Source organism: Canis aureus, chromosome 13 (assembly GCF_053574225.1).
Source record: "Canis aureus isolate CA01 chromosome 13, VMU_Caureus_v.1.0, whole genome shotgun sequence".
Classification (NCBI taxonomy): Eukaryota; Metazoa; Chordata; class Mammalia; order Carnivora; family Canidae; genus Canis; species Canis aureus.
In genome coordinates this window covers 9,522,075-9,549,733 of record NC_135623.1, presented here as the reverse complement: position 1 = coordinate 9,549,733, position 27,659 = coordinate 9,522,075, and the positions used below count along the sequence as shown (strand labels likewise).

Here is a 27,659-nt window from a genome sequence, read left to right as displayed (position 1 = left end):
CCCTTCCAGTCGGCTGGGCGAAGGCACCGGCCTCGGCCACGGCCACGGCCACCGCGACCACACCGATAGGAGCGCTAATTAGCCACTCACCTGTCCTCCCTCCGCGGAGGTGGAGCCTCGCCGGCGACTCCGGCCCTTCATTGGCCCGGGCGACTGGGCCCCGCCAGGCGGCGGAGAGGCGTGGCCTATCCTGGAGCGCGCTCCCCGGCCGCTCGCGCCCTGGGGGCGGGGCTCTCCGCCAAGGGCCCCCGGGCGGGCGAGGATTCTCCCTTCCGGGCGTGGAGAATAGGGGGCGGAGCCGCGAGCGGGGCGGCCAGACTTCCTCCCGGGTCTCTCCTCCACCTCGGCGTCTCGGCGGCCGGCCGTTTCCGGTGGGGGCGCCGCGCCCAGTGAGGGCCCGGAAGTGGGTCGCGCGGAGATTGCTGGGCGGTTCTTGCCGGAAGTGGAGAGCGGCTGCTCGCAGTCGGGAGGTGAGGCGGAACTCTGAGGTGAGGGGACGCGGCCGGGTGGGGACTGGGGTCCGCTCCGCGGCCCACCGGCCCGTGGCTTTGTTGACGGCCCGTCCGGCCTGTGCGCGTGTGGTGGGCCCTACTGAAGGGGCCGGAGAGGAGGCCCTCGGGCCGACCCGGGATCCTGGGCGCGGTCTCTTGAGGTGGGGCCGGGGTGACCAACTGAGCCGGGCTCTTCTGGGGAGGCTCCTCCGCTGTGAAATCCTGTCAGCCTCGGCGGGGCCCGATTCCTAACGTGCCCAGACGTAGGCATTCCTGAGGAACCCGCGATACCTTAGAGTCTTCCCTGTCCCCCCCCCCCCCCCATCTCGTCCCCATTGCACGGAGGGGTAAATTGATCCCCCGGAGCGTAGAAGCTGGTCTGGGATCTTAACAGCGAGTAGGGACACAGTTGGAATCCAGACCTCAATTCCTTAGATCATTAGTTCCAGATCCTCCCCACGACTATTTCCCAGGAACCTCTCTCTCCACCTCTGAGTGGTCTTCCGGTCGGTGTCGTCTCGCTGGCAGCTGCAGGTTAAAGACCTCCCGCTGCGTGGTTTGAGGGTGGTGGTGGTGGTGTTTGTTTTGTTTTCTGTTTACTGCAACCTGTTTGGGATCCCTGGGGAGTTTTTCAAAAGAGAGTGGGACAGGTCTTTGTATTTGCAGCCAGGTAGCCTCTCCTTCCTCCAGGTCTGTCGCTCCAGTTCGGAAAGACTTAGTTAACTTTTTGGAAGGTGTTGCTGCGTGCTTCTAGACCTGAAATCCGCTGGCTCAGGTTTGGGCTGGCCCCACTGCTAAGTACCTGTAGCCCTAGATGCATTATTTAGCTTCCTTGAGCCTCATTTTTTTCCTCCTCTTTTAAGCGGAGATCTCTGCTTACCCCCCGCAGGATTAAATTCAGTGTAACAAATTCTGTTTATTCCGTCAGGCGCCGCCATACCCAGGGGATGCAGTTTTGAAACCAAACAGGCCAGCCCCTGCCCCCATGGAGCTAACAGTTGTTGCAGGGCCGTTTAAGAAGTAATGATAAATGTGATGAGTGTTCGGAAGAACAGGGTACTATGGAAATATATGACGGGGGGCGGGGGTGGGGTGGGGGGAGCCTCAGGAAAATCCCTTCTGCGGAGCAGAATTTAAGATGGATTTTGAAGGATAAATAACAATAAGCTTGATGAGAAGAGGAGAAGCTTTTAAGGCAGAGGTTAGTATTAGAACTTAGTAGGGAAGCTCTTTGTAGGGTTCCTTGTTCAAGTGAAAAACGGGACAGCTCAGCACATTATTTTCTCATTCACCCACTCGTTCCCAGCGCCCTTCATATGTTTGAGGCACATATTGAATGAGGCACTTGGCCCTGGTGGCAAGGAATACAATTGTTACCGTGGGGGGGGGGGGGGTTGCGGGTAGACAAGTGAATCAGGGACAGCTAACCCTGTCATAATGCCCTGTATGAGCCCCGCGCTGTGTGAGAAGAGAGGAGGAGCACCTGAGCCAGGTGTCTAAGCTTTGAGGAGGAAATGGAGGATAAGTCTTGCAGGACTGACTTAACCATACGGTGAATCTGGAAAAGGTATTTACAGGCAAAGAGTGCAAGGGCCTGGGGACCTGGTGGTGGGGAAGCCCATGGCTAGCTCAGCATGTGACTGAAATTCCAGTAATGCGTGGAGAAGTGGAGGAAGTGGCAAGTGGTGGGTCAAATATGAAGGCCCTTGTAAATCATGCTGAGTAATGCGGCTCTTATGCCGAACGCTATGAGGGTGCTTTGAAGGGTTTTATGTAGGAACATGATGTGGTCAGATGTATGTGTTAGAACCTTCAGTTTGTCGATTGAGAAGCGATGTGATGGTGAAGTGGACCAGGGTTGGGAAGCTTTTGCCGCAGTCGTGGCTTGAACTAAGACCATGATAGTGGGGAGGAGAGGAGGGATCAGATTTGAACAGTATTTAAAAGATGGAATAAAAAAAAAAAAAAAAAGATGGAATCCATAGAATTGGGAGGCTAATTATTTGTGGAAATGAAGAAATAGGAGTACTCTAGGATGAATGCCTGGTTTTCTGGCTTAGGGAACTGGATGGTAGCATTCACTAAGGTAGGTAATGTGAGAGGAGAGGGGTAAGTTGGGGAGGTGGCATGGAAAGAAAATGAATTTGGGGCATATTTAATATGAGGTGTTTGCAGCACACCCAGGTGAAGATGTCTGGTAAGGTATCCCAGCTAGAGGAAACAGCAAGAGCAAAGGTGTGGAGGCCAGAAAGGGCTTATATTCTGTGAAGTACCTGGAGTATTATTAGAGTTTGCCTGGAGTTTGCAGCAGAAGTTAAGACCAGAAAAAATGATAGATGGCTGCCAACTTGGGAAGGGCTTTTGATACCTTGTTTGAATGTGTTTGGATTTTATTCTGTGTTTGGCAGTTTGCTTATTGTTTGAGTTGTGTTGGTCTAGCTCAAAGAAATTTCTGGGGACGCCTGGGTGGCTCAGCGGTTGAGCATCTGCCTTTGGCTCAGGGCGTGATCCCAGAGTCCCTGGATCGAGTCCCACCTCGGGCTCCCTGCATGGAGCCTGCTTCTCCCTCTGCCTATGTCTCTGCCTCTCTCTCTCTCTCTCTGTCTGTCTCTCTCATGAATAAATAAATAAAATCTTTAAAAAAAGAAAAAGACATTTCTGTGAAATTTCCCACCTTTTTTCTTCTCAAGAGATACTTCATCAATCAGGTGGACATAATTTATGTCTGAGAATAGTTTTAATAAAACGGTAGCGGTGAAAGTACTTTGTCAAGTACAGCCTGTCATGCAAACCAAAACTGGTGGTACTGTTAAATTTCAGTGAGTGTATTTTTGCTCTGAGAAGGTTAGCTGTGTGTGTGTGTGTGTGTGTGTGTGTGTTTTAAGTATTTATTTATTCATGAGAGGGCTGGGGCAGAGGGAGAAGCAGGCTCCATGCAGGAAGCTCAATGTGGGACTTGATCCCGGGACTCCAGGATCACGCCCTGAGCCAAAGGCAGATGCTCAACCGCTGGCTGAGCCACCCAGGTGTCCGGAAGGTTAGCTGTTAATTTGTAAAATGCTTTGTTTCCGATTTGAGGAGTGATTTTTTTTCTCACCCCCTTTTCTTCATTATACATACATATGTTTAGTTGCAATTATTTTTTTTAACCAGGAACTAAGCCTTCAAAAAGGGACTTTCTCCTTTCAGTTTTCTCTGAAGAATTGTGAGTCAAAGATGCATTTTACTTAAGTGAGCAAATGCAAAGTGTTATTGGAGGTTGGACCCTCAGGTTGGAAATTTAATCCTGAGATATGAAATTGGAGGATCCTCAAGCCATATCTTACCCAGTCCTTTTTTTTTTTTTTTACTTTCTATTAACCTGGCTTTCATACTTAAACTTCACTTTCTCTACCATAACCAGGCTAATCTTTTAAAGAGAACCATTTTTGTCTTCTTATCCTAATCTGGCTTCGTATTCCCAAAGAATCAAGTCTAAACTCCATTGTCCAGTTTACAAAACTCTCCACAATCGGACTCTTAACCTTAATTTTCATTAGATGATGCAGAGTGACATTCTAATTTAGACAGTCTTAAACTATTACATTAGCATTTTATTTATACCTCATGCACTTCCCTTTTGTTCCGTATTATACTAGAACACGGTTTCTTAACCTTGGCACAACTAACATTTAGGCTGGATGATTCTTCACTGTAGCGTTGTCCTACCTGTACATTGTAGGATTTTAGCAGTATCTCTGGCCTCTTACCCATCAGATGTCAGTAGTACTCGCTCAGTTGTACCTACCAAAAATGTCTCCAGACATTGCCCAGTGTGTCTCCTGGAGGGCAGAATTGCCTCTGATTAAGAACCACTGCATTAGAAAGTATTGTAACTATGATTGTGCAGTGTCTTCTCTCTCCAATGAAATTTTTTAGGGGAGGCTTCATGGACATGCTTAGCACACGGTATGCACATGATAAGCACTGGGTATCCTGTAGTGAGTGAATCATTTTTTATTGAGGCATCATGAATGATCGTTTATTCAAGGAACTTCTGGGTGGTACTTGAAGGACTTGCCTTTTTGGTTTTCCTCAGAGGATGTGATCTTGATAGAGAAATGCCTCTGATAGGCACTCACTACAAGAAAGCTTTGGGTTAGTTAACAGTGCAAGTCAGCAGATATATATCCCTTATACTGGGGATATAGAAATTCCTATTATGTTCAGGTTGCCTGCATTTAGACAGCTTGGTTTAATGAATAGGAGTTACCATTTATTTCAAATTGCTTATAGTTTATGATGTTGGTACTCAGTGTTCATTTTTATCAAGTTGTTAGAGTTGAATCGTCTTCAAATTAATGCAACTACAACATTCACCATGGAATTATTTTTTTTTGATATACCATTATGTAAACTTAATAAAGAGAATCCGAACTCTCAAAATATTTCTTAGCTATTATAAAGCTTTGTTTGCCTGTATTACCAGACCTGTAGTGTTAAACTTTTCCATTTGACTGGAAAATATAGTTGAGAGGTTTCATGGAAGGAGTGAGCTTGTTTTTTTTGTTTTGTTTTGTTTTGTTTGTTCTTGGGTTTTTTTGGATTTTGTTTATTTTGTTTTGTTTTGTTTTTTGGTTTTTTCCTGCAGAGGTCATTTAAAATTCCTATACTTAAGTTTAATTATAGACCCACAGTCACATATCTTTTCATATCTCTAGCTGTAGCTGAATCATGAATAGGGACAACCAGCATCCTTGGATCTATCTTTATGCAGCTACCCAGCTGAAATCAGCCAGTGCACTTTTTCCTTATACAATGTAAAAGGTGCCTGCTTTTATCCAGTTAATCTTCATAACATTCCTTAAATATGAGAGGAGAACTCATGGTCACGCAAAGTTGTTTACTTGCCCTGACCATCGAAACAGCTAGTTCCTGAGTCTGACTTCAGTTTACAAACCCTAACTAGCTTTACTCACTCCTGGAATTTCAGATAGGAGACAGAACTGGAGACAAGTGCTGATACTGGATTGGATTCTCTCTACAAGATAGGCCTTTCTCTTTTAATCTAAACCTCAGATGGCAGTGACTCAGACACTAAATGTCATTGGTTCCCTCAGTGAAACCAAATGCGTGGGGAAGAACAGTGGCTCCTGATTTGGGTTAGATTTAGATGACATCTTTACTGAGGCAAAGTGGTATCTATTCTTTGGTTTCTGGGTTAAAACAGCCAATTCGTGTCTCCTGTTAGCATGCCTAGGTTTTGTTTTGTGGCATATTAGAGCCTCGTGATGAGAACTTGGCTCTAATTCTATATTGTTAGGAGTAGAACTAACCAATGCCTTATAACTTAGTGGTGCCTTAGGAGAGAGATCCAGGTCAAGCTGTTTTTTGTTTTGTTTCATTAGAAAGAAACTATGTTAAAGAAAATTTGGGAAAAAAAAAAAAGAAAGAAAGAAAATTTGGAAAATGGGTCAATTGTCCAAAACCCCATGTGACAAATACTGTAAATTTTATGTTCTCTTCGAGTCTTTTTCCATGGTGCATTTAGCTATTCCCCTATACGTAGATGTCTAAGTTTGTTTTGTTGTTTGTTAAGTAGGCTCCACTGGGCACCTGCGTGGCTCAGTCAGTTGGGCATCTATCTGACTCTTGATTTCAGTTCAGGTCATGATCTCTAGCTAATGAGATGGAGCCCTATGTTGGGTTCCACGCTCAGCAGAGTCTGCTTAAGATTCTCTCTCCCTTTCCCTCTGCCCCTCGTCCAGTGTGTGTTCTCAAATAAGTAAATAAATAAAATATTTTAAAAAATAAATAAAGTAGGCTCCACACCCAACATGGAGCCCAACAACACAGGGCTTGAACTCAAGACCTCAGCTGAAATCAGGAGTCGGACGCTTAACTGAGCCACCCAGGAGCCCCAGAAGAAGTCTAAGTTAACATTGCAGTGAACCTCTGCCTATAACTTTCCCCACATTTTATTATTTTCTTAGGATAACATCTCAGGAACTGAATTACAAAGTCAAGGCCAAATAAAGTATTCTGAAGCAGACCAGTTGGGCTATCATAGTTTCACTATCATAGTGTATGAGCTGACTTGTATAGCTGCTTTTCAGTTTTAGTTAAGTGTATGACTTAGAGGAAAAACTACCAGACAAAGTAGAAGACATTTTAAGCATAGCAACTTCCAACTCAAGTAGACACTCATACTCCTGGCTTCAGTGCCTGGTGAGATGAGACAAGAACTGCAGGAGTAACCTGGTTCCATTTACTTCTGAACAACTTCCTTGAATAAGCAGAAGGAATTGGATTGTATGAATTGTTAGAATGATGAGACTTTGATGCAACTTTGGCAGGAATCACTAACCATTTCTTGATTTTTCTTGGTTTCAGACCACAAAAAAATTGCTGGGGAATCAACCTCATAGTTATTTTTTTTGCTCTGTGTGATATCCCTCCAAGAAGCCTATCCATTCTTATGACTTGATATATTTCTTTGCCAATAACTTGCAGACATTGAGCTCCAGCCTTGCTCTTTCCCCAAGCTTTATTTCTGAATACTTACACTTAGAAGTTTCATCTCCTCTTCAGACTCTGCTTATCCAAAACTGACCTCATCTTCTTGTCTTAATACGTGCCAGAAACCTGTTTCTGCCTATAGTGTCATCATTCTGTAACGCCCCTGGGTTTGCATTTCGAGTCATCTTTGACTCCCTTCTCTGAGTGCCACAGTACTCAATAGTCAGTACCACACAGTTAGTACTTGTTCTGTGTTTAATGCACACTTGTTTTGTATGACCTTCAAGGGCAGTACCAGGATCAGTGGGTGGAAGTTGCAGGGAAGCAGATTTTGCCTCCATATAAGGAAGAACTTTTAAATACTTAGAGCTGTCTGAATGGAATGGGCTGCCTCCAGAAGTCTCTGATTCTCTACACTGAAGGTGTTTGAACAGCGGTTACCTGACTAATTGCTGAGAATGTTGAAAAGATTGTTCTGGCATCAGATGGTGTTTTTACAAGGTGATTTCTAGAATCCTCTTAATCCTGAGAGCCAGTGATTCGATGAAAAGTAGCTTTGTTTTTCCTACTAGATTCCCCTGGGACAGGAAAATTATTTTACCATTCTTTTATATTCCTACTTAATTCAGGTGCTGGTCACTTACTTAAAACTGATTATTTGTAGGTTAATTGATTCTTTTCCTTTGGTTTCTTCATCTGGCTGGACACTAAATGTTGTGGATTTTTTTTCCTTTGAAATATAAAAAATATTTTTTCAGCAGCCCTCTTATTTTACAGCTGAACAGCAGCATTTCAACCTTAGACCCTAATAGCTTCCTACTTCATGTTCTGTTTATCAGATAGTACCTGTAAAAATTTTGCTTTCATCATATAATTCGTTTACTCAGAATGCTTAAACGGCTTCACATTTATCATAACATCAGATTCTAATACTGCCTGGCCTTCAGTGCCTTTAATAACCTAGTCTGGCTTGCTTATCCAACCTTATTTTCATGATACTCGATGCTCTCTGCAGATTAATTTACAGTTTATGTACGTAGCCTCCTTATTCTCTCCTCCTTGCTTCTGATTGCTCTGGAGTATCTTCCCTTTTTTCTTTACTTTCCCATCAAGATGCCCACGTTCCTCCTAAAACCAGACTGTCTCAACTGATTTCTTCTCAACCCTCAGAGCATATAGTCATTTATATTGTATCATTCAGAACCATACAACATTCTTCAAAGAAAAGACTCCAGGATATAGGCTGATACTATAACTTTTCCTAATCTAAGTGGAATTAGGAAAAGTTCTCTTCCAAATCTCTAACAGAACTTTTAAAAAATGTAGTCATTGGTGTTTTTACTCCATTGACATTTTCATTTGTGTTGGCCTTCCAATAAGAATGAAAATTTTTGGAGGGCAGGGGCCATGTGTCTTCTATGTCTTCAGTAGCTGCTAAGTATAATGGTAAGCACTTTGATTTTATGAGCATCTTCTGTGTGCCAGCTTGTTCTAGGTGCTGTGAATTGGTGGGGCTGGATGTGGGGAGAAGAATGGATAAATTCCCATCCTCTTGGAGCCTGTCTTCTAGCACATCACAGGCAGTGATAACATTTTACATTTGAACTGCATGTTAAGGCACCCAGAGTAACTCATCTCCTTTGATCCTTCCACCTCTGTATGCTAGAAGGAGAGGCTTTTTAAAGGTCCTGAGTTAATAACAGTGAATACATGGCAGAGTTGAGACTCAAAGTGTGGCCTCCTACATCCTTGTTTTTTCCTTAGACTTCTGTAGTTAGGACTGCCTCTCTTTCTGAAAGGTTTATGATGAATGCTTAAATAGTTAGGAATCTGTACATACATTTATGAAGGCTTACCCTTGGTTCTTGGTTATTGTCGATCAGAAATGACAAAGAACAAGTTCAAGCAGAGTTACAGTTTTCTACTCCGGCATTCTAAATTCTTGTGGAAAAGCCTTACTTTAAACATTTGCCTTCCAAATATGTGTCATTTAGCCTATGAAAAATATTGGCCTCCAAGGAGGAAATTGAAAGCAGGGAAATTAAAAGCTGCTAAAAATGTAACTAAAGACACCATGAAGAGGCCTTGAACCCACAGCACTATGCTCAGCAAGTAGTCAGGGCTAGATGCTGTGATGAACCACATAGTCACTTAATTGCTTAAAACTAAGACATGTGGAGTGGTGGGAAGAGCCTCAGTCCAGGATTAAGAAAATTTGTGCCTGTAGCCTAGGTTCTCCACTCAGTGGTTGTTCCATATCTGGCAGGCTTTTTAACTTCTGTGAGTTTCTTCATTTTAACATGGGGATCGGTATCTTCATAGATCCCATAGAATTATTATATTATATAATCTAGTAAGCCAAGGCTATTTTCTTTATGGTACTTGGTTTGAAGATCTCTATATCAGTGTGTGTTGTGCCCAAGAAGGTAGCATGCATTTGACAGATGGGGATATTTGTAAGATCCTGCAGACAGGCAAAGAGGAAAAAAAGAAAGGAAAAAAAATCTCCCCAGATTTGTCAGGGAGAGGAGACAGCCAGACTTGAGGAAAGAGAGGGCAATAGACCCTTACTAGCCTACTGTATTTATAGTACCTACTACATTTATAGTACTAGAAATTCAAAGACAAGAAAGAGTCTGTCCCTTAGGATGTCTGGTTGCCTATTAACTATTAAATAAATGATTTTAAGCCGTTATATTAAATGTGTGGTAGAGATAAGTGCACAGTGTTGTGGGAGCACAAACTGGAAATGCTTCTTGGGGAGGTGGTACCCTAGCTGAGCCTTAAAAGGCAGTAAGAGTTCAAGAGAGGGAGCAGATTGGGAAGGAAACGCATACCAAACTGGACAAGCTTCCTATAGAAGGTAACACTTTAGCTGAGTCTTAAAAAGTAGGAGTTATGAGACAGAACAACCACCAGGCGGAATAGATAGCATGAAGGCTCAGAAGTGAGAGAAAACGTGATTCTTTCTGGAAAATGCAGGTAGTCCTGGGTTGCTGTAGTGTGTTTAGGAAGGGTGTGGCAAGAGGTAAAACTGGAGCAGAGTGATAGGAGATAACGCAGCACCAGATTATAGAAACCCTCCTTTGGACTTTACCCTGAATACCCTGGGGTGGGGGAGTACTGAATGATATTTAATAAAAGACTATCATAATTACATTTGCATTTGAAAAAGATTGTGGTGGTAATAGGAGAATGAATAAACAAGGTGTATTACTATAATTAGGGGAGACTAGCAAGGAAGTTATTGCAGTAATCTAGGCAAAGTCATGAAGACCTGATTTTTGACAATCAGGATGAAGCAAGGGGGCATCTATTCATGAGATAAGCAGGTAGAGCCTATATATTTTGATGACTGGCTAGATTTGGGGGGAGTAAGGAAGAAGATAGTTTAGTTAACGCTTATGGAATCCTTGCTGTTTTTCACTACCGAGTCTGGTACTGCTACATGTATAGTTGACCCTTGAACAACATGGGGGTCAGGAGTGCTAAGCCCTCCAATGCAGTTGAAAATCTGCATTTTACTTTTGACTCCCCCCAAATTTACTAATAATGTACTGTTGACTGAAAACTTACTGATAACAAACAGTTGATTAACACATATTTGTATATGTATTATATACTGTATTCTTAAAATAAGCTAGAGAAAAGAAGATGTTATTCAGAAAATCAAAGGAAGGGACACCTGCATTGCTCAGTTGCTTAAGCGTCTGCCCTTGGCTTGGGTCATGATCTCAGGGTCCTGGGTTCAAGTCCCACTTCAGGCTCCTTGCTCAGTGGGGAGCCTGCTTCTCCCTCTGCCTGCCACTCCCCCTGCTTGTTCTCTCTGTCTCTCTGTCTCTCTCTCAAAGAAATGAATAAAATCTTTAAAAAAATCAAAAGAGAAAATACATTTATAATATTGTATTGTACAAAATTCATATGTAAATGGATCTGCACAGTTCAAACTTGTGTTGTTCAAGGGTCGAATGTATTTCCCCTTTATTCTGACTTAGGCCCTTTGGATTTTGTACTGTTGTTTCCATTATACCGATAAGGAAGCTGAGGCTCAGAAAGTTCGATAACGCTCATAGTCACAGTGCCAATGAGTACTGTTATTCAAACCCCTAAACTCCCTGACTTCTCTTAAGATCATGCTCTTAACCACTGTACTTTTTTTTTTAAAGATGTTATTATTTTATAGGCAGAAGGAGAGGCAGGCTCCCCCTGGAGAGCTCGGTAGGGGACTCGATCCTGGGACCCCAGGATCATGCCCTGAGCCAAAGGCAGATGCTCAACCACTGAGCCACCCAGGTGGCCTTAACCACTATCCTTTGCTGCCTAATAGTTCCCGGGTTACTATCTTGGTCTACCAGGTGATTGATAGTGCTGGATTACTGAGACACCAAGGGAGGTGTGGGAAGATGAGTTCTGTTTTGGACACTTTAGTTTGAGATGCTTTTGGAATATCCAGTTAGGGATGTCTAGGAGGAAGCTGGTTCTAAAATTATAAATTCCAGAAGCATGGCTTGAGTTGGATATGCTACTCTGGGAGTCATTCGTCTCTAGGTGATCGTGCCACTCCAGAAGCAGGCAGGATGGTACGGTGATAATGGTAGCTGAAGGCTAGGGAGTGGACACGACTACCTGGAGAACGGGAATATGTGTATAGGGATGGAGAATAAGACAAGGTGTGTCTTTTGGTCCCTTCAGTTCTGGATTTTCTTTTTTTTTTTTTTTTTTCAATTTTTTTTATTTTTTATTTATGATAGGCACACAGTGAGAGAGAGAGAGAGAGGCAGAGACATAGGCAGAGGGAGAAGCAGGCTCCATGCACCGGGAGCCCGACATGGGATTCGATCCCGGGTCTCCAGGATCACGCCCTGGGCCAAAGGCAGGCGCTAAACTGCTGCGCCACCCAGGGATCCCAAGTCGGATTTTCTTTTCCAAAACATCTCAAGTGTCACCCTGCCTCTACTTAAAAACAAAAAAACTAAGTACTGTTCTCCTGTTTGGTTAATGGTAGATTGAGATTACTGTAAATGATAGCCATATTATCCTTTTATATTCTGTTTAAGTTAGACAGCAGAACTGTAGCTTGCTTAGCAATTTAAAGCTTACAAGTACAAGTGAAATACAGGGGGGAAGGATGCAAAATCTCATAACCTCTATTACTAAGCTTTTAAGATAGGTAAGTATTCACCAACCTGGCAGCCATTAGAGACACTTGTACTCATATTTTCCATGTTAACACTGGCCAACCTATAGTATCCATTGCATATGAAGGAATGTGTTTTTTAACAGAATGGGTGGTATCTTTTCTCTTTTTTAAGATTTTATTTTTAACAGGGCACCTAGGTGCCTTAGTTGTTTAAATGTCTGACTCTTGATTTTGGCTCAGGGTCATGAGATCAAACCCTGTATCAGGCTCTACACTGAGCATGGAGCCTACTTGGGATTCTCTGTGTCCCTCTGCTTCCTGCTCCTACCCCACCCCCTGCTGCTTGGGAACATTCTCTCTCTCTCTCTCTCTCTCTCTCTCTCTCTCTCTATTTTATTTTTTTTTAAGATTTTATTTATTTATTCAGAGAGACAGAGAGAGAGAGGCAGAGACACAGGCAGAGGGAGAAGCAGGCATCATACAGAGAGCCTGACGTGGGACTCGATCCAGGGTCTCCAGGATCACACACTGGGCTGCAGGCGGCGCTAAACCGCTGCGCCACCAGGGCTACCCTCTCTCTCTCTCTTTAAAGGAAGGGGGAAAAAGATTTTATTTTTAAGTAATCTCTATACCCAGTGTGGAGCTTGAACTCACAACCCTGAATTAAGAGTTGTACACCCTGGAATGGGTGGTATCTATTAATGGAAGATAGTTTAGGAGTTTATTGCATTTCTTGTCTTTTCCCCTGGGATTTATAGACTGTGGTGAATTGTATATGAGTATCTTCCTGGGCAGTTTCCAGAATGGTCAGTAATTTGGGTACTTGGGTGATGATGGTATAATGTAAGGGAGAATATATTGGTTGCTTCTAGTCTGCTCCATTTGTGAGCAGAGCAGAGACTTGGAGGCTTCTGCTACTTCACCAGGCCAGGCAATGAAAAGTTTTATTTGGTTCACATTTTCACCTTTTTCTCTGATTCTCTTTTAAATGACATTCTTGGGGTGCCTAGCTGACTCAGTCAGAAGAGTATCCGACTCTTGATCCTCAGGGTTGTGAGTTTGAGCCCCACATTAGGTGTAGAGATTACTTAAATAACTTTAAAAAGAAATCTCTTGTAAGTCACTGGGCCCAGAGAGACCAGAGCCTATACACAGAAAAGCATGAACAGGGAGGGCACCTGGGCGGCTTAGTCAGTTAAACAACTGCCTTAGGCTTGGGTCATGATCTCAAGGTCCTAGGATCAAGTTCCACATCGGTCTCCCTGCTGAGCGAGGAGTCTGCTTCTCCCTCTCCCTCTGCTACTCCCCCTGCTGTGCTCTCTCAAATAAATAAATAATCTTAAAAATCTCCCTCTGCCCCTCCCCCTATCCCCTCTCATGCTCTCTCTCTCAAATAAATAAATATTTTTTAAAATATATATTTTCAGGGACACCTGGGTGGCTCAGTGGTTAAGCGTCTGCCTTCAGCTCAGGGCATGATCCTGGGGTCCCAGACTCGATCCGGGATCATGCCCAGAGCCGAAGGCAGACGCTCAACCACTGAGCCACCCAGACGTCCCTCATTGAGTGATTTTTTTAAATCATTTATGGTCTCAAACATTTCATGTGGATGTATATTGAAAACATTATTATTTACGTGTATAGTGTAGACAACTTTCAGAACACTTTTTCTTTGGAGTTTTGGGATGCTGTGCTTCAGGTTCATTAACTTCATAAATATTTACTGAATACCTTCTTGCCAAGTAGTGGTCTAAATGGTAGAGTATAATAGGGAGCAAGCCAGAGAAGTTCCTTTCTCTGGTAGAGCTTGCTTTCTTTAGGATTTAGACAGTGAGTGAGACTAATTTGAGATAAATTAATACTTGTAAAAGATCTGAAAGAAAGCTCTTCTGGATGCATCTATCTTCCGTACTACAAGTCCAGATCATACCCATCTTCATTTGTGAAGCCTGGTTCAAATGGCAGCATGTCCATGCTATCCTTACCTGACTCTTTCAGCTGATACACTCTTCTTCCTGAAATTGTTACTCTGTCTGCAACTTTATTACCTTAACATTTTTTTCTGTTTGTAGTTGTTGGTGTACATGTCCAGTACCCACTATTAGACTAAGTTTTTGAGGGCAGAATAAATATCCTAGGGACGCCTGGGTGGCTCAGAGGTTGAGGGTCTGCCTTCAGCCCAGGGCATGATCCCTGGGGTCCTGGGATCGAGTTCCACGTTGGGCTCTCCCCGCAGGGAGCCTGCTTTTCTCCGTCTGTCTGTGTCTCTGCCTCTCTCTCTCTTTGTCTCTTATGAATAAATAAATAAAATCTTAAAAAAAAAAAAAAAAGAATATCCTATTCAATTTGGTTTGGAGCATTCCATATGTAGGCAGCAGGATGTTGTAGGAAAAAACACTGAACTTAGAGCCAGAAGATTAAACTTGAGTGCTGGCTTTCTTGTTAATTAATTAGCTGTGTGACTGTAGGCAAGTCATTTAACTTCGCTGTAATTAAGTTTCCTCTCTCTGCAGACTGTAGTAATTAACCTCCCATTCCTGAATAGTTGTTAGGAGGCACAAATTGAGATCATATATGTGACTGTACTTTGTAAATTCTAAATTCTGGCACAGATATTTGGTGATGTCATAGTAGATATCCAGTAAGAATTTGAATGAGTAAAAGTTTGCTTTCAGTGAACACTTTTTTCTGGGTAGCTCTCTTGTTTAATGAGGTCTTCATGATTTTGCAAATATGTTAGTCTGTTTTTCATCTTGTTTTATTTGTTAACTGATTCTGTTCCTCAAAATTAGCATCCTCCTCGCCCCATGAGTATTCTGTTATTTCTTAAGTGCTATGTACTATTAAAATAACAAGTGACATACGATTTCTTTCAGCAGGTGGTACATTATGGCCGACATGCAAAAGCTGGTGGAAAGATTGGAGAGGGCAGTGGGCCGCCTGGAGGCAGTATCCCATGCTTCTGACATGCACTGTGGGTATGGAGACAGCGCTCCAAAAGGTAAGCAGTATCTAGCACAGCAGAATACTTTGAAGACTCAGTGTCTTGGCCTGAAATCGTTCTACCACAGTGTATTCTCTCCTTTGGAGTTAACTTCCCAAAATGCTTAATCTGCTAAGTTCATCGCCTGTGAACAGATCAGGGAGGAAGTGACTTATGCAGGGAGGCCTGTGGTTATTTTAACATAAGAACTTCCTGCTTGTGTGATACTTCCTGTTCTTTAGCAAAACGACTCTAGCATAAGTTGAGTGACAAGTGATACTAAAATTTCCTCTGGCCAAATGATTGGCAAATTAGCCATTTTGCATACGCACTAAATGAATTGTAGGATGTTAGAGCTAAAAGGGAGCTCAGGGGATTTTTTTTTTTTCATTTTCATTTTATAGATTAAAGGAAATTAAGCTCAGAGAGGAAAAGGAACCTAGTCAGGGTCACACAACCAGTTAATGGTGGTACTGGAACTAGCACCCAGCTTTCTGGACTCATGTTCCAGTATTCTGTTTACTGTATTACCTTTCTTTTCTGCTTTCATGTGGAAGTGCTTTTTAACAGATCATCTTACTGGTGCATGACTGATTCTCTGTGGTATGTCTTTCTTTAGCAGGAGCAGCTCCATATGTGCAAGCATTTGACTCACTCCTTGCTGGTCCTGTGGCAGAGTACCTGAAGATCAGTAAAGAGATTGGGGGAGATGTGCAAAAACATGTAAGGATGTTTTGGCCCTTTTTCCCCCTCTTTTAAGGACTGGTGGCTGTCTTCAAATCCTACTCCTTCTGATTTAAGAGCCCCTTGAGAGGCTCCTGGCTCCTTCTCTGTTACTTTAACTGAGGGGCTCACTCCAGGCACTGGAGCAGTTCCTCAAATTTTTCCAGGCCCTCTGCTTTTTATCATATTTTCTGTGTGGACTTTTATACTGATAACTGTTTGGTGCATAAACTATGGCTTGGAGGTCATCTGGAAGGTTCGGTTAAGCATCCAACTCTTTTTTTTTTTTTAAAGATTTATTTATTTATTTATGATAGACATAGAGAGAAAGAGAGGCAGAGACACAGGAGGAGGGAGAAGCAGGCTCCATGCCGGGAGCCTGACGTGGGACTCTATTCCAGGACTCCAGGATCATGCCCTGGGCCAAAGGCAGGCGCCAAACCACTGAGCCACCCAGGGATCCCCCTAAGCATCCAACTCTTGATTTCGGCTCAGGTCATGATCTCAGGGTCTCGTGATCAAGCCCTGCATCAGGCTCCATGTTTAGCAAGGAGTCTGTTGGAGAATCTTCCTCTCCCCCACCCCTTGTATGCACACTCTAAATAAATAATCAACTTAAAAAAATTATATATATATATATATGTATATAAGATGGCTTGGTTCATCTTTATAGTGAGAACATTCTACTATTCTGATCCCAACATGTTATATAACCAAGCCTAGGGTGGCTTATTCAAAGGAGTCATAGTCATGACTTAGCATTTATAAAACTAGGCATGATAGTTATTAGTTATGCTAATATGAGTTATTTTCACACTTAGCTCACAGCAAGAATGTGAAGTAGGCAGTGACAGGTGCCTCTCCACCCACCTTGCTTCATGTGCTACCACCTACATTGTCACCACCCCCACACTCAAATATATATTCTGAATCTCTCTTTAGGATCCAAAATCTTCCTGCTGGTTCTCTGAGTGGTCCTCTGTAAGCAGTAACCATGTTTAGGATCTTCTTGACCCTTCAGTAAGACTGGTTGCTTGATCTTTGGAAGATCTATTTTGAGCTTTCATATGCCATCTGTTGGCAGTGGTGTTAGCTCTAGTGAGTGGGACTGGAACTTAGATACAAGAGTGAGGGCTTGCATTTTTATTTTATACAGGGTGTAACATTTGCAAAGATTTAAAAACATGTATCACTTTGTATGTTCTCAAAATGCAAATCTAAAAAAAATAGGTTACCTTATTTGAATTTTTGTATTAGAGAGTACTTATAGCCTTATGTTTCTTAAACTCTGTTGACTATGACTGTCAGTAAGAAATATGTATTTGTGGGATCCCTGGGTGGCGCAGCGGTTTGGCGCCTGCCTTTGGCCCAGGGCGCGATCCTGGAGACCCGGGATCGAATCCCACGTCGGGCTCCCTGTGCATGGAGCCTGCTTCTCCCTCTGCCTGTGTCTCTGCCTCTCTCTCTCTGTGACTATCATAAATAAATAAAAATTTAAAAAAAAATTGAAAAAAAAAAGAAATATGTATTTGTAACTGTCATAAGTTTCACAAAGCAATGCTTAACCTACTTGCACTGCACTCTTTTTTTTTTTTAATCTGTGAATGGGTTATGACCCAAACTTTGAGAAATAGCTTTAACCTAAAGGAGTAAATACCTTGAGAATTTAGGCATAAATTTGGCCTTTGCCTTTACTTCTGCCTCAGGTTTTTTTGGGAGGAAAAAAAGAGCTTTTTTGGTAATGAGAGATGGGGGGTTTTTTAGTGCACTTTGTATGACACTGCATGTACATTTGCTAACTGATTGCATCTAAGGCTAACCCTGATTATCTTCATTTCCTGGATATATATCCCTGATTAGTTGCAACAGGAACAGTGGTATATGTCATTCTGCTGTCACTCCCTGGAATCTGGAGTACCTGAGGAAAGCAGCATGAAGTGCCTGGGTTGCTACCAGAGTACGTGGAAGTGGAGGTTTCAGGTTATTCTTATCAGGACCCTCTCCGACTATGTGTTGCTGATAAGCAATTCTTCTCCTTTCTGGCAGGCGGAGATGGTCCACACAGGTCTGAAGTTGGAGCGAGCTCTCTTGGTTACAGCGTCTCAGTGTCAGCAGCCAGCAGGCGTAAGTTCACCACTAATCGGTTTCCTTGTGGTTTGAATTGAGAGGTTTCTGCTCAGGACAAGTTGAGAGGTTTATGCTAAGTATCACAACATACTAAAACACACCTTCCAGGCTCATGTACGTTCACACCAAGTCCCAGAAATAGACATAAAATGCATGAGAACGTGCCAGTGAGTATTTATTGGACTCTGCTGGTTTGGGGTTTTTTGTTTGTTCCTTTTTTTTTTTTTTGCTTTTTTCTTCTGTCATTTTACTTAGGACCATGGTTACTCCTGGACTTGGTGCTTCTCTCAGTAGACAGCCTTTTTTAACCTCTTGGCGGAGGCCAAATTCATCATGGCCCTTTAGGTCATAGAGAATGGTTCTCTTGCTTCACTGTGACTGGGCTTTAGTAGTGCAGCTGTGGAGATCCTAAAACCCCTAAGGTATTGCTTCTCCCCTTGTCCTTCTGTGGTTGGGATCTCCCTTATGTTTACTTCTACTTAAAAATTTTATGCTGTATAGGTATGGAAATCAATTAGAGAAAACAGGTTTCTCCTGGAGATTTTAGTTTTGTTCTGTTTGTTCTTTCTGCATTTGGTTTTCCTAGGCAGAGTTAATAAAATGCTGTGAATGCTGTTTTAAAACCTCTGGACCTTCAGCATGCCTAAATAATGTAAAAATAATATAATGTTAAATATATTAGACTCTAATTCTTAATTGGTCTTGAATGGTTAGAGCATTTTGTCTAAATCTTTTCTCCAAACCCACACTTTCCATAAAAATCAGGCAGCTGAGACACTGTTAATATTTCCTGTGCTTTAGACTAAGGGTTGATAAACTACAGTCTCCAGGCCAGATCTGGTCTGCCATCTATTTTGTAAATGAAAGATTTTTGGAATACGGCCATGCCCATTCTTTCAAGTATTGTCTAACTGCTGCTTCATGAACTATAATGGCAGAGTTGAGAAATTGCAGCAGACTGAAATATTTACTGCGTGGCTCTTTAGAGAAAATTTGCCGACTCCTGCTTTAGACTGTTTTCATGCTAAGGTCTGAGAATTGAGATGTTCAGGAAACTGAGCTGGAAGGACAAAGCATGGAAACACAAGATTTGTCCATTTTGCTGAGCTGCCTGTTCAAATGCCAAGCCCCCTAATTGCATTTGATTCAGCAGATCTCTATTCAGCAGCTGCTACATACTAGCAATGTATTGAGGGCTATAAGGATTATAAAAGAGGGCTGAGACAAAGCTCTTGTCTTTGAAAAATTAATGAGAAATTTAAAAAAACCTACTCACATGGGTCCATTAATAGTTTGTGCTAATGTGTGATAAGGTGCCAGAATTGGTTATGCAGACAGTAGACACTGTAAGAGGCCAGTGGGGCTGAAGCTGGAGGGCTGTTCCTCATGGGAAGAGAAGAGACCATCCTGAGTTAAGGCTCAGAAATGAGCTAGTATCTCTTATTAGTGGGACAGAAAAGAGACAAGTGGCTAAAATGGTAGAATTTTATGGTGTAGCTGGAGCATGGGTCCTGATCATTGAAGAGCCACTAAATCTACCCTGAGGAGAGTGAGATGATGAACAATAGTTTAGCCATAGGAATCTGTGCAGGATTGAATACAGAGTTTATTTGGGTGTTCATTATAGCCCATAAAGAATTCTTGCCCATAGGATCAGAATTGACCAACACATAAAATTTTTGGAGAAAGACTAACCTGAATCTTTTCCTGCATCTTTCCCTAGAATAAACTTTCTGACTTGTTGGCACCCATCTCAGAGCAGATCCAAGAAGTGATAACCTACCGGGAGAAGAACCGAGGCAGCAAGTTGTTCAATCACCTGTCAGCTGTCAGCGAAAGTATCCAGGCCCTGGGTTGGGTAGCTATGGTGAGCAATGCAGCTTCTATGGAAGGGAAGGGATGGAATGAAAGAGGTCAGGAGATAAGGCTGGAGAGGCTCTGAGTCACTAAAGGTTTCTCTTTTCTCTAGGCTCCCAAGCCCGGTCCCTATGTGAAAGAAATGAATGATGCTGCCATGTTTTACACAAACCGAGTCCTCAAGGAGTACAAAGATGTGTAAGTCCAGCTTTTTCTCAAGGGGTAAAGGACAAGTCAGGTGGTTACTTGCTGGAGTAGCACTTTGGGGTTAAGGCTGTTGCGTTGGTTCTGTACCCTAGGGCTGCTTTCTGGAAAGTTTGATAGATACTGGTGCATAGAGGCTGCATTTGTAAGCAGGAAGTGTTTCAGCTTTCACTTCTGCTTTTTCTCCAGGGTTTGTAGAGTCCCTTTTAGTCTTCTAATCCTTACCCTTGCTGGTTGAGGAGGTTTTACAAATGCCCTTTAATTTGCCTGTTTGAACACGATGGATTTTGTTCCTTTGTTGAGAATTTCTAAGTGGCTCCTTGACAAAAGGTTCAGTAATATTTACTAGGAAATTACCCTGACTATTCATATAGTCAGGTAAAGTGAGAGGAAGGCTATGTTGGCAAAGCACAGGTATCAAGTAAGCAGGGGGATGCGGGGGTGGGTCATTGTATGTCTAACCACATATGTTGGCCAGTCCTAACTGACTTCTCCATTGTTAGTTTTGAGCTGGAATGACTGTAGGCAGCTATCACTCAGCTGCATAATTACCCACACCCTTCCTTTCTTCCATCAATCAGTAGTCAACCAACATTTGTTGAGTAACTACTTTGAAGGAATAGCCTTCATGTCTGTGATATATGTCTCAGAACACCAGGCATTTCCTTGATCCTTCCTGCAACCTAAAGTTAAGCATTGCAGTGTTTTGATTTACACCACTATTAAACTCCACACCTTAGAGTTGAGCAAATGAGGTCTTATCCTAAATAGCCATAAAGTCTTCCAGCTAATATGTAAGAGGAGGGCAGCCCTGGTGGCTCAGTGGTTTAGCGCTGCCTGCAGCCCAGGGTGTGATCCTGGAGACCCAGGATCGAGTCCCACATCAGGCCCCCTGCATGGAGCCTGCTTCTCCCTCTGCCTGTGTCTCTACTTCTCTCTCTCCTCTCTGTGTATTCTCATGAATAAATTAAAAAAAAATATGTAAGAGGAGAGACTTGAACCATAGTGCAGTACTCTCTCTATAACCAAATAATGATTATTTCTTCCACAGAAGTTTTAAATTTTTGGTGGGAGGGGCATATTTTGACATAAGGCATTGTGCTATAAGGCAGTTGAGTTTCTTAAAGTCCTGGAGTTCCACAGTGATGTCCGAGGGACCTTCTCCAGCATAGCTTCATGCACAGAATTTTATTAGTTTTAGTTTTATTAGTTTTGTATATTATGTTCTGCCTAAGGTCTACGTAGAAAAAATGATTTTGCTATATTACAAAAAGTTTGAGGAATACTGCTATAAGAAATAGAAAGAGGAGTGCCTGGGTGGTTCAGTCATTTAAGCATCTGCCTTCGGCTCAGGTCCTGATCCCAAGGTCCTGGGATCGAGCCTCGCATTGGGCTCTCTGCTCAGTGGGGAGCCTGCTTCTCCCTCTTCGTCTGCCTACTTGTGCGTACTCTCTCTGTCAAATAAAGTCTTTTTTTAAGAAAGAGATAAAATCTGCAGTTCTTGTCCTAATGTATTTTAGTCTAATTAGGTTAACAGAATAGGTTAAAAAGAATAGTAAAGCACAATTATGATAGGAAAGCTAGCATTGAGCAGAGCCATACCACAGCCAGGAGGGTACAAGCTCACAGATAGGAGGGGCTCTGAAATCCCTATTGTAATATACCCTGGCTGTCTGTGATGCGTTCTTCTTTAATTCTCCCAGCGATAAGAAGCATGTGGATTGGGTCAAAGCTTACTTGAGTATATGGACAGAGCTACAGGCTTACATTAAGGAGTTCCATACCACCGGACTGGCCTGGAGCAAAACGGTTAGTAAGTCTTTCCTCCCTCTTTCTGTCCCTCCAAGACAGGGTCCACAAGTTTCTTAGACTTCATTGCTACCAAGGTCCAAGAAAGAATGCTTGTCTTTTCAGTGAAGAGTAGAAAGAGGAGAGAGTATAGAAAGCAAGGGTCAGAGAAATACTCAGTTTTAGTACACATGGGTCAAAGACCATGATTGGGCTGGAGGGGAGTCAGAAGAATGAGTTACATTATCCCAACCCTCCGGAAGATTAAAAATAGGAATATAAGACCCCTGAGTACAAATCACCAAACTAAATGCTATGCTTAAGATATAGATTACAGAGTAAAAGGGAGAGTGAGTCTCACTGGAAGAGATTGTACTTTTAACAGGTGTACTCTGCTCTGAGACTTTTTTCAAGAATAGAACAGTGAGAAGTGAGAGAAACAGGGATGCTAGCAAACAGCAAAGCTTAAACAGAGTACGTGTAATGTGTAGAATAAATACAGATTGGTCAGCTACAGATTGGTCAGCTCTGGCTTCAGTAAGGAGAAAGTCAGATTTTTTGGAGAAAAGGCTGGAAGGGAAGGTTGATTGCGACTTTTAGACAATGATAAGTGATAAAAACCAGTCATAGGTATTTGAGCAAGAGTGATAATGATCAGACTTGTCCTTAAGAGAGTTCTCAGTTTATAGGTTAGGGATAAGGGCTCGTGGTCAGACAATGGAAGTGCTCTTGTGCTGGGGGCTGGTACAAAAGAATTTGCAGAAGCAAGGAGTTTGATGAAATTGAGGGGGTTGGAAGACTTAAGATTGAACAGTCAAGCTGGGATGGTGACATCTTTTACTGAAATAGGAAGAAGGGGGTGATTGTACAGGTAGACAAGCAGGCAGGAGAGGACATCAGTCTTGGACTCATTGAGGCTGAGGTACTGATGGCACACTAAGTCAATTTACAGAAATGTGGGTTAGAGCTGGAGTTGGGTAGAGGCCATAGGAATGATACAAAAGCCTCAAAATGGAACTGGGTAGGATCCTTGGGAAAGGATGAGAGAGGGAATAAAGCCAAGTTGGATGTGGATAGAGAGCATGAATCATAGCATCAAAGGCTACGATGGGTACCCCATGTCCCTGAATACATGTAGGGCTCTATTGGGAATGGTACAGAGGGGAGAAGAGGATGGCTGTTACCTGCGTTTTATTGTTCCAGGGGCCTGTGGCACAAGAATTGAGTGGATTGCCATCTGGACCCTCTGCTGGATCGGGTCCTCCTCCTCCCCCACCAGGCCCCCCTCCCCCACCGGTCCCCACCAGTTCAGGCTCAGATGAGTCTGCTTCCCGCTCAGCACTGTTTGCGCAGATTAATCAGGGGGAGAGCATCACACATGGTAAGTGAATACTTTAGCAAGAAGAGTTGGTACAAAAAGTTGTTTGGGCCAGATCTTATCAACTAGAGACCTGACGGTCTGAACCAGAACCCTGGTATGTATATGGGTGAATTCATTTGGGGTGTCTCTGTCCTTCAGGTTTGCCCAAAGGGACATCAAAGCTGGCTTAAATGGAAATTGAAATGGGTGATTATAGTTGGGGGGAAGCCCTCTGCCCCATAGGAAAGTTATTTAGTATTAAGTGGCATATGTAGAGTACCCTGTTGAACCAAGGCGTGATGCTGGCAGTTTACCCTAGAGCCTTTTCTGTTACCACATGGTCTCTTTGGGAAGTCTTTTTGGTGTGGAGGGTTGGGGGGGGTGGGGACGGTTCACTACTTCAGAGGATGTCTGTTAGTTGTGGACATTTTGCATAAGATTCACCAATGTTGGCTTATAGAAAGTAGACATCCTTGTACACAGCAAGTAGGACATTTAAGTGATACAGCTCTCTTCTAGGAATCTACCTGTAAACACATCTAAAATAAAGACCAAGTGTTACATAGTATTACTTGTGGTAGCTAAAAAATGGTATAACAACATATATATATCCAGCAGCCTAGATACCCAGTAAGAGAAATGGCTAACTGTGGTATATCCTCCTAGTGAGATATACTATGCAGCCATGAAGTCTTTCTACAGTGAATCATGCGGTGTTTAAGAAGAAATCTAGTATTTATACTACAGCCACAAGGAGTGGTGGAGCTGAAAGGGCCAGTCAGTATTGGTTATACAGATTGGGCCATAATCAAAAGCAAAAAGTGTATCAGCCTGCAGCAGGTGATTATGGAATCTTTTCCTTAAAAAGGAAAAAAAAAACCTTTTTAGAAACTGTAGATTAACATGAGAAAATTTTAAAATATTAACTGGTTTAAACCAAACTTGTTAACAGTGTGTATGGTTAAACCAAATACAAAACTCTATCAGTAGGAAAACTCATGGAATGCGATTTCAAACGCAAACACTGTCTAGGGGGCATGGTAGGTCAGCTGTGGGTGAGGTTTCTTTCCTTTTACCAAATTTTCTTTACTATCACGTATTACTTTTTCTTCTGTTGCTTTAAAAACTGTACATATTTTGTGAATATATATTTGGTATGTGTTTTTCAAGATCTTTTTCTGTGCATTCACATACCATTCCTTTCATACACACACATTCCTTTTTTTTTTTTTTTTTTAAATGGAACTGTTTAAATGAACCTTGAGTTGGAGGGGAAATTCTTAGACTTTCTCCAAAAACTGCTCATGAAAGAACACCTTAAAAGGCCTTAGCTTTTGGCTTGAAAGTTTTAAGGCAGTTTAACTTCTGAGAGCAGAAGTTAGTTACTGCTTCAGCCTAAAGCCGTGGTATGAAGGAGAGGCACAAGGTAGCTGTTGTTCCTACAGCCCTGAAACATGTATCTGATGACATGAAGACTCACAAGAACCCCGCCCTGAAGGCTCAGAGTGGTCCAGTACGAAGTGGCCCCAAACCGTTCTCTGCACCTAAACCAGGAGTCAGCCCATCCCCCAAGCCAACCGCAAAGAAGGAGCCAGCTGTACTTGAACTAGAGGGCAAGAAGTGGAGAGTGGTGAGTTAAAAATACCAGGACTGAGGGAACAAGAAGTGGGGACAGGGGCTTTAAACAGCACAGCCAAATGAGTTCAGGGTTCTGACTTAAGATTATAGGAACGAAAGATTGGGACAATTGTGTTGGGGGATAGTGTGTAGATTGCATGAGATTCCTTAAAAGGGGTATCTCTTTAACAGGAAAATCAGGAAAATGTTTCCAACCTCGTGATTGATGACACAGAGCTGAAGCAGGTGGCTTACATATACAAATGTGTCAACACAACATTGCAAATCAAGGGCAAAATAAACTCCATTACAGTAGGTGAGTTTTTATCACTGTCTTGGCAGGCTTTGTCCTAGAGTCTGAGAGGGCTGGAACTTACCTACCTATTCCTAAAGATTCTTAAATTTATTATAGTAGTTTCCTTTAAAGTTACACTGTTGATAGGGCACCTGGGTGGCTCAGTTAAACATCTGACTCTTGATTTCAGCTATGACCTGATCTCGGGGTGGCGAGTTCAATCCTCGTGAAAAAGTTATACTGTTGATCTGCTCCCTTTCTCCTAGATAACTGTAAGAAACTCGGTCTGGTGTTCGATGACGTCGTGGGCATTGTGGAGATAATCAATAGTAGGGATGTCAAAGTTCAGGTAACTTGATATCTTGGCTCCTTCCTTTGGTCCCTGAGGAATTAATTGAAAGACACGGCTGACCCACAGATGTTGCTATGGTGGGAATCTGATTCTACTGAGTCTGTAAGCTGAGCTGCTTTGGTGGCAGGAAAGGAGTTGGCTCTTACATTGAGGCCTTTCCAGCACCCATCCCAGCTCACCTCTACTCTAGTATCTAGTATCTGCCGTATACCTGTGAGCTTTTCATGTAGTTGTTGAATCACATGAAACAGTGAAAGCTTGTTCCTGAAGCTTACTGTTGCTCTCCTCTGCTGCTGGGACTCAGGTGCTTGTTTTCTCTGCAGGTAATGGGTAAAGTGCCAACCATTTCCATCAACAAAACAGATGGCTGCCATGTTTACCTGAGCAAGAATTCCCTGGATTGCGAAATAGTCAGTGCCAAATCTTCTGAGATGAATGTCCTCATTCCTACTGAAGGCGGTGACTATGTAAGTCCCTTGATCTCTTTGGTGGTGTGATCTAAAAACAGGAGGGACTAAGATTTCTCGTTATGGCCATTCTGCACTGAGTCGGTCCAGCCTCACATCTCACGCACCCATGAATGTGAGACAACCTCATGAAGGAGCGCTCCAAAGGAAGCTTTTCCTTTCTTAGGTTGAGCAGATGCTCAGGGTAGTGAAAAAGACTGGGGTTGAGTCATAGCCCCCTGTTGGACTGGTGCCGTGAAGCCATATCATACTTATCTGTGCCTCACAGGTTTGTCCAAGATCACTGATCCTGGAACAATAGGAAACAGACTCAAACCTATCCCTCTGGCTTTGGGGCCTTTGTTCTCATTCCTACAACACACTGCTCCTTTGTTAGGTCAGTGGCAGGGGAGGTGGGTAGTACGAGATGTTGGGTTTTGCTCTCACTACATCCTCCTTGCTCTAAGAGTTTAGTGGAAGCAGGCATTGGGAGGAAAGTGTAAGATTGAACCCCGACTTGTTTTTGTAGCTTCGATTTAAATGTGTTTTTTTATTTGCAGAATGAATTCCCAGTCCCTGAGCAGTTCAAGACCCTATGGAATGGGCAGAAGTTGGTCACCACAGTGACAGAAATTGCTGGATAAGCGAAGTGCCACTGGGTTCTTTGCCCTCCCCCTCACACCATGGGATAAATCTATCAGGACGGTTCTTTTCTAGATTTCCTTTACCTTTCTGCTCTTAAACTGCTTCTCTGCTCTGAGAAGCCCAGCTACCTGCCTTCACTGAAATATACCTCAGGCTGAGATTTGGGGCGGGAGAGCAGGTCAGCTGATCTTCTGTAGGAAGGTACGGCTTTTCCCTATCACCCCAACCACACCGCCAGTCCATTCTTAGGGAACCGCACACCAGGACTGGTGTGTTTTAGCTTTCAGCCTTTGGGGTTATTTGACCAACAAACAGTCTTTCCAGAAGAATAAAGCAGTCCCCAGGGATTAACAGATCAGAATGTTCACACAACTTCATCTTTTTCTAACACTGAGCATGAAGGTAGCAGAGGCTGGTGTGATTCTAGGCTGTTCTTCTAACCAAACTAATTTTTTCACTGCTGACCAGTGAGGCAGGGGTTGCACTGGACCAAAGGCTGAAGCTTGGCCATCTAGCATTCCAAGCAACATGGTTTCTTCTAAGCATTCCTTTTATTCTGTATTCCACCCTGGGTGGGCCTGAACCTGGGAGTGCAGGTTCTCCTGTATCAGCTGCTGGCAGTGCCCTACACCCAGGCCAGTTAAAGGAGTCTTGGCCCCTTCCTTTCACTGGGGTCCCTGCCCAGCACCTTCCTATAGAGACAACTTAAAAAAAAAAAAAAAAAGAGGAAAACCCACCATTCCGAGGAATCTGGAATTCCTTCCTCCTTCCGTGCTAGGTGCCTGTCCACCTTCATTGCCTCCTTTGCCCTGTCATGCTCAACTGCTTTTGGTTTCTGTCCGGGCACCTGATCAAAGGACTAAAGTCTCCACTGCAGCCTGGTCTTAGGTCTTACATAAGAATCTCGCACAGCACTGCTGATGTAAATTACAGTTTTTCTCTCTAGGACACTTACCAAAATATGCAACTCTTTTGGTGGGAAGAGAGATTGTCCTGTTGACTTCTACCCATTTCCTGAGGCCTGTGGAAATAAACCTTTATGTACTTAAAGTTATACAGAAAATAGAATAAAATTAATACCAAACTTGCTTAGTATTTACCTATGATGTTTACTGTATAGAGATGTTAAGAAT

General features: G+C 43.0%; 2 protein-coding genes across 30 annotated transcripts in view; one reads left to right on the top strand and one right to left on the bottom strand.

Annotated features, from left to right (window-relative positions):
- Positions 1 to 230, bottom strand: part of MYCL (MYCL proto-oncogene, bHLH transcription factor) — a 102,295-nt gene extending 102,065 nt beyond the window's left edge. For 16 of the 18 annotated variants that reach the window (XM_077844594.1, XM_077844590.1, XM_077844595.1 and 13 more), the window contains exon 1: positions 91 to 230. The gene's annotated coding sequence lies outside the window, so the exon portion shown is untranslated. The remainder of the gene's footprint in view (positions 1 to 90) is intronic. The other 2 variants (XM_077844596.1, XM_077844593.1) reach the window with 1 other exon arrangement.
- A 35-nt stretch (positions 231 to 265) lies between these two features.
- Positions 266 to 27,614, top strand: CAP1 (cyclase associated actin cytoskeleton regulatory protein 1). Of its 12 annotated transcripts, none has more exons than XM_077844586.1 (13): positions 266 to 470; positions 15,009 to 15,130; positions 15,735 to 15,835; positions 17,882 to 17,959; positions 19,686 to 19,829; positions 19,932 to 20,017; positions 21,727 to 21,832; positions 23,015 to 23,192; positions 24,617 to 24,801; positions 24,981 to 25,104; positions 25,350 to 25,432; positions 25,759 to 25,902; positions 26,442 to 27,614. In XM_077844586.1, exons 2-13 carry the CDS (start codon positions 15,019 to 15,021, stop codon positions 26,523 to 26,525), a joined length of 1,425 nt encoding a protein of 474 aa, XP_077700712.1. In that variant the 5' UTR covers positions 266 to 470; positions 15,009 to 15,018; the 3' UTR covers positions 26,526 to 27,614. The 12 variants fall into 12 exon arrangements, with proteins under 12 accessions (XP_077700712.1, XP_077700709.1, XP_077700710.1 ...); XM_077844583.1 differs by having other exon boundaries at positions 15,006 to 15,130; XM_077844584.1 differs by having other exon boundaries at positions 266 to 488.
- The last annotated feature ends 45 nt before the right edge of the window (positions 27,615 to 27,659 follow it).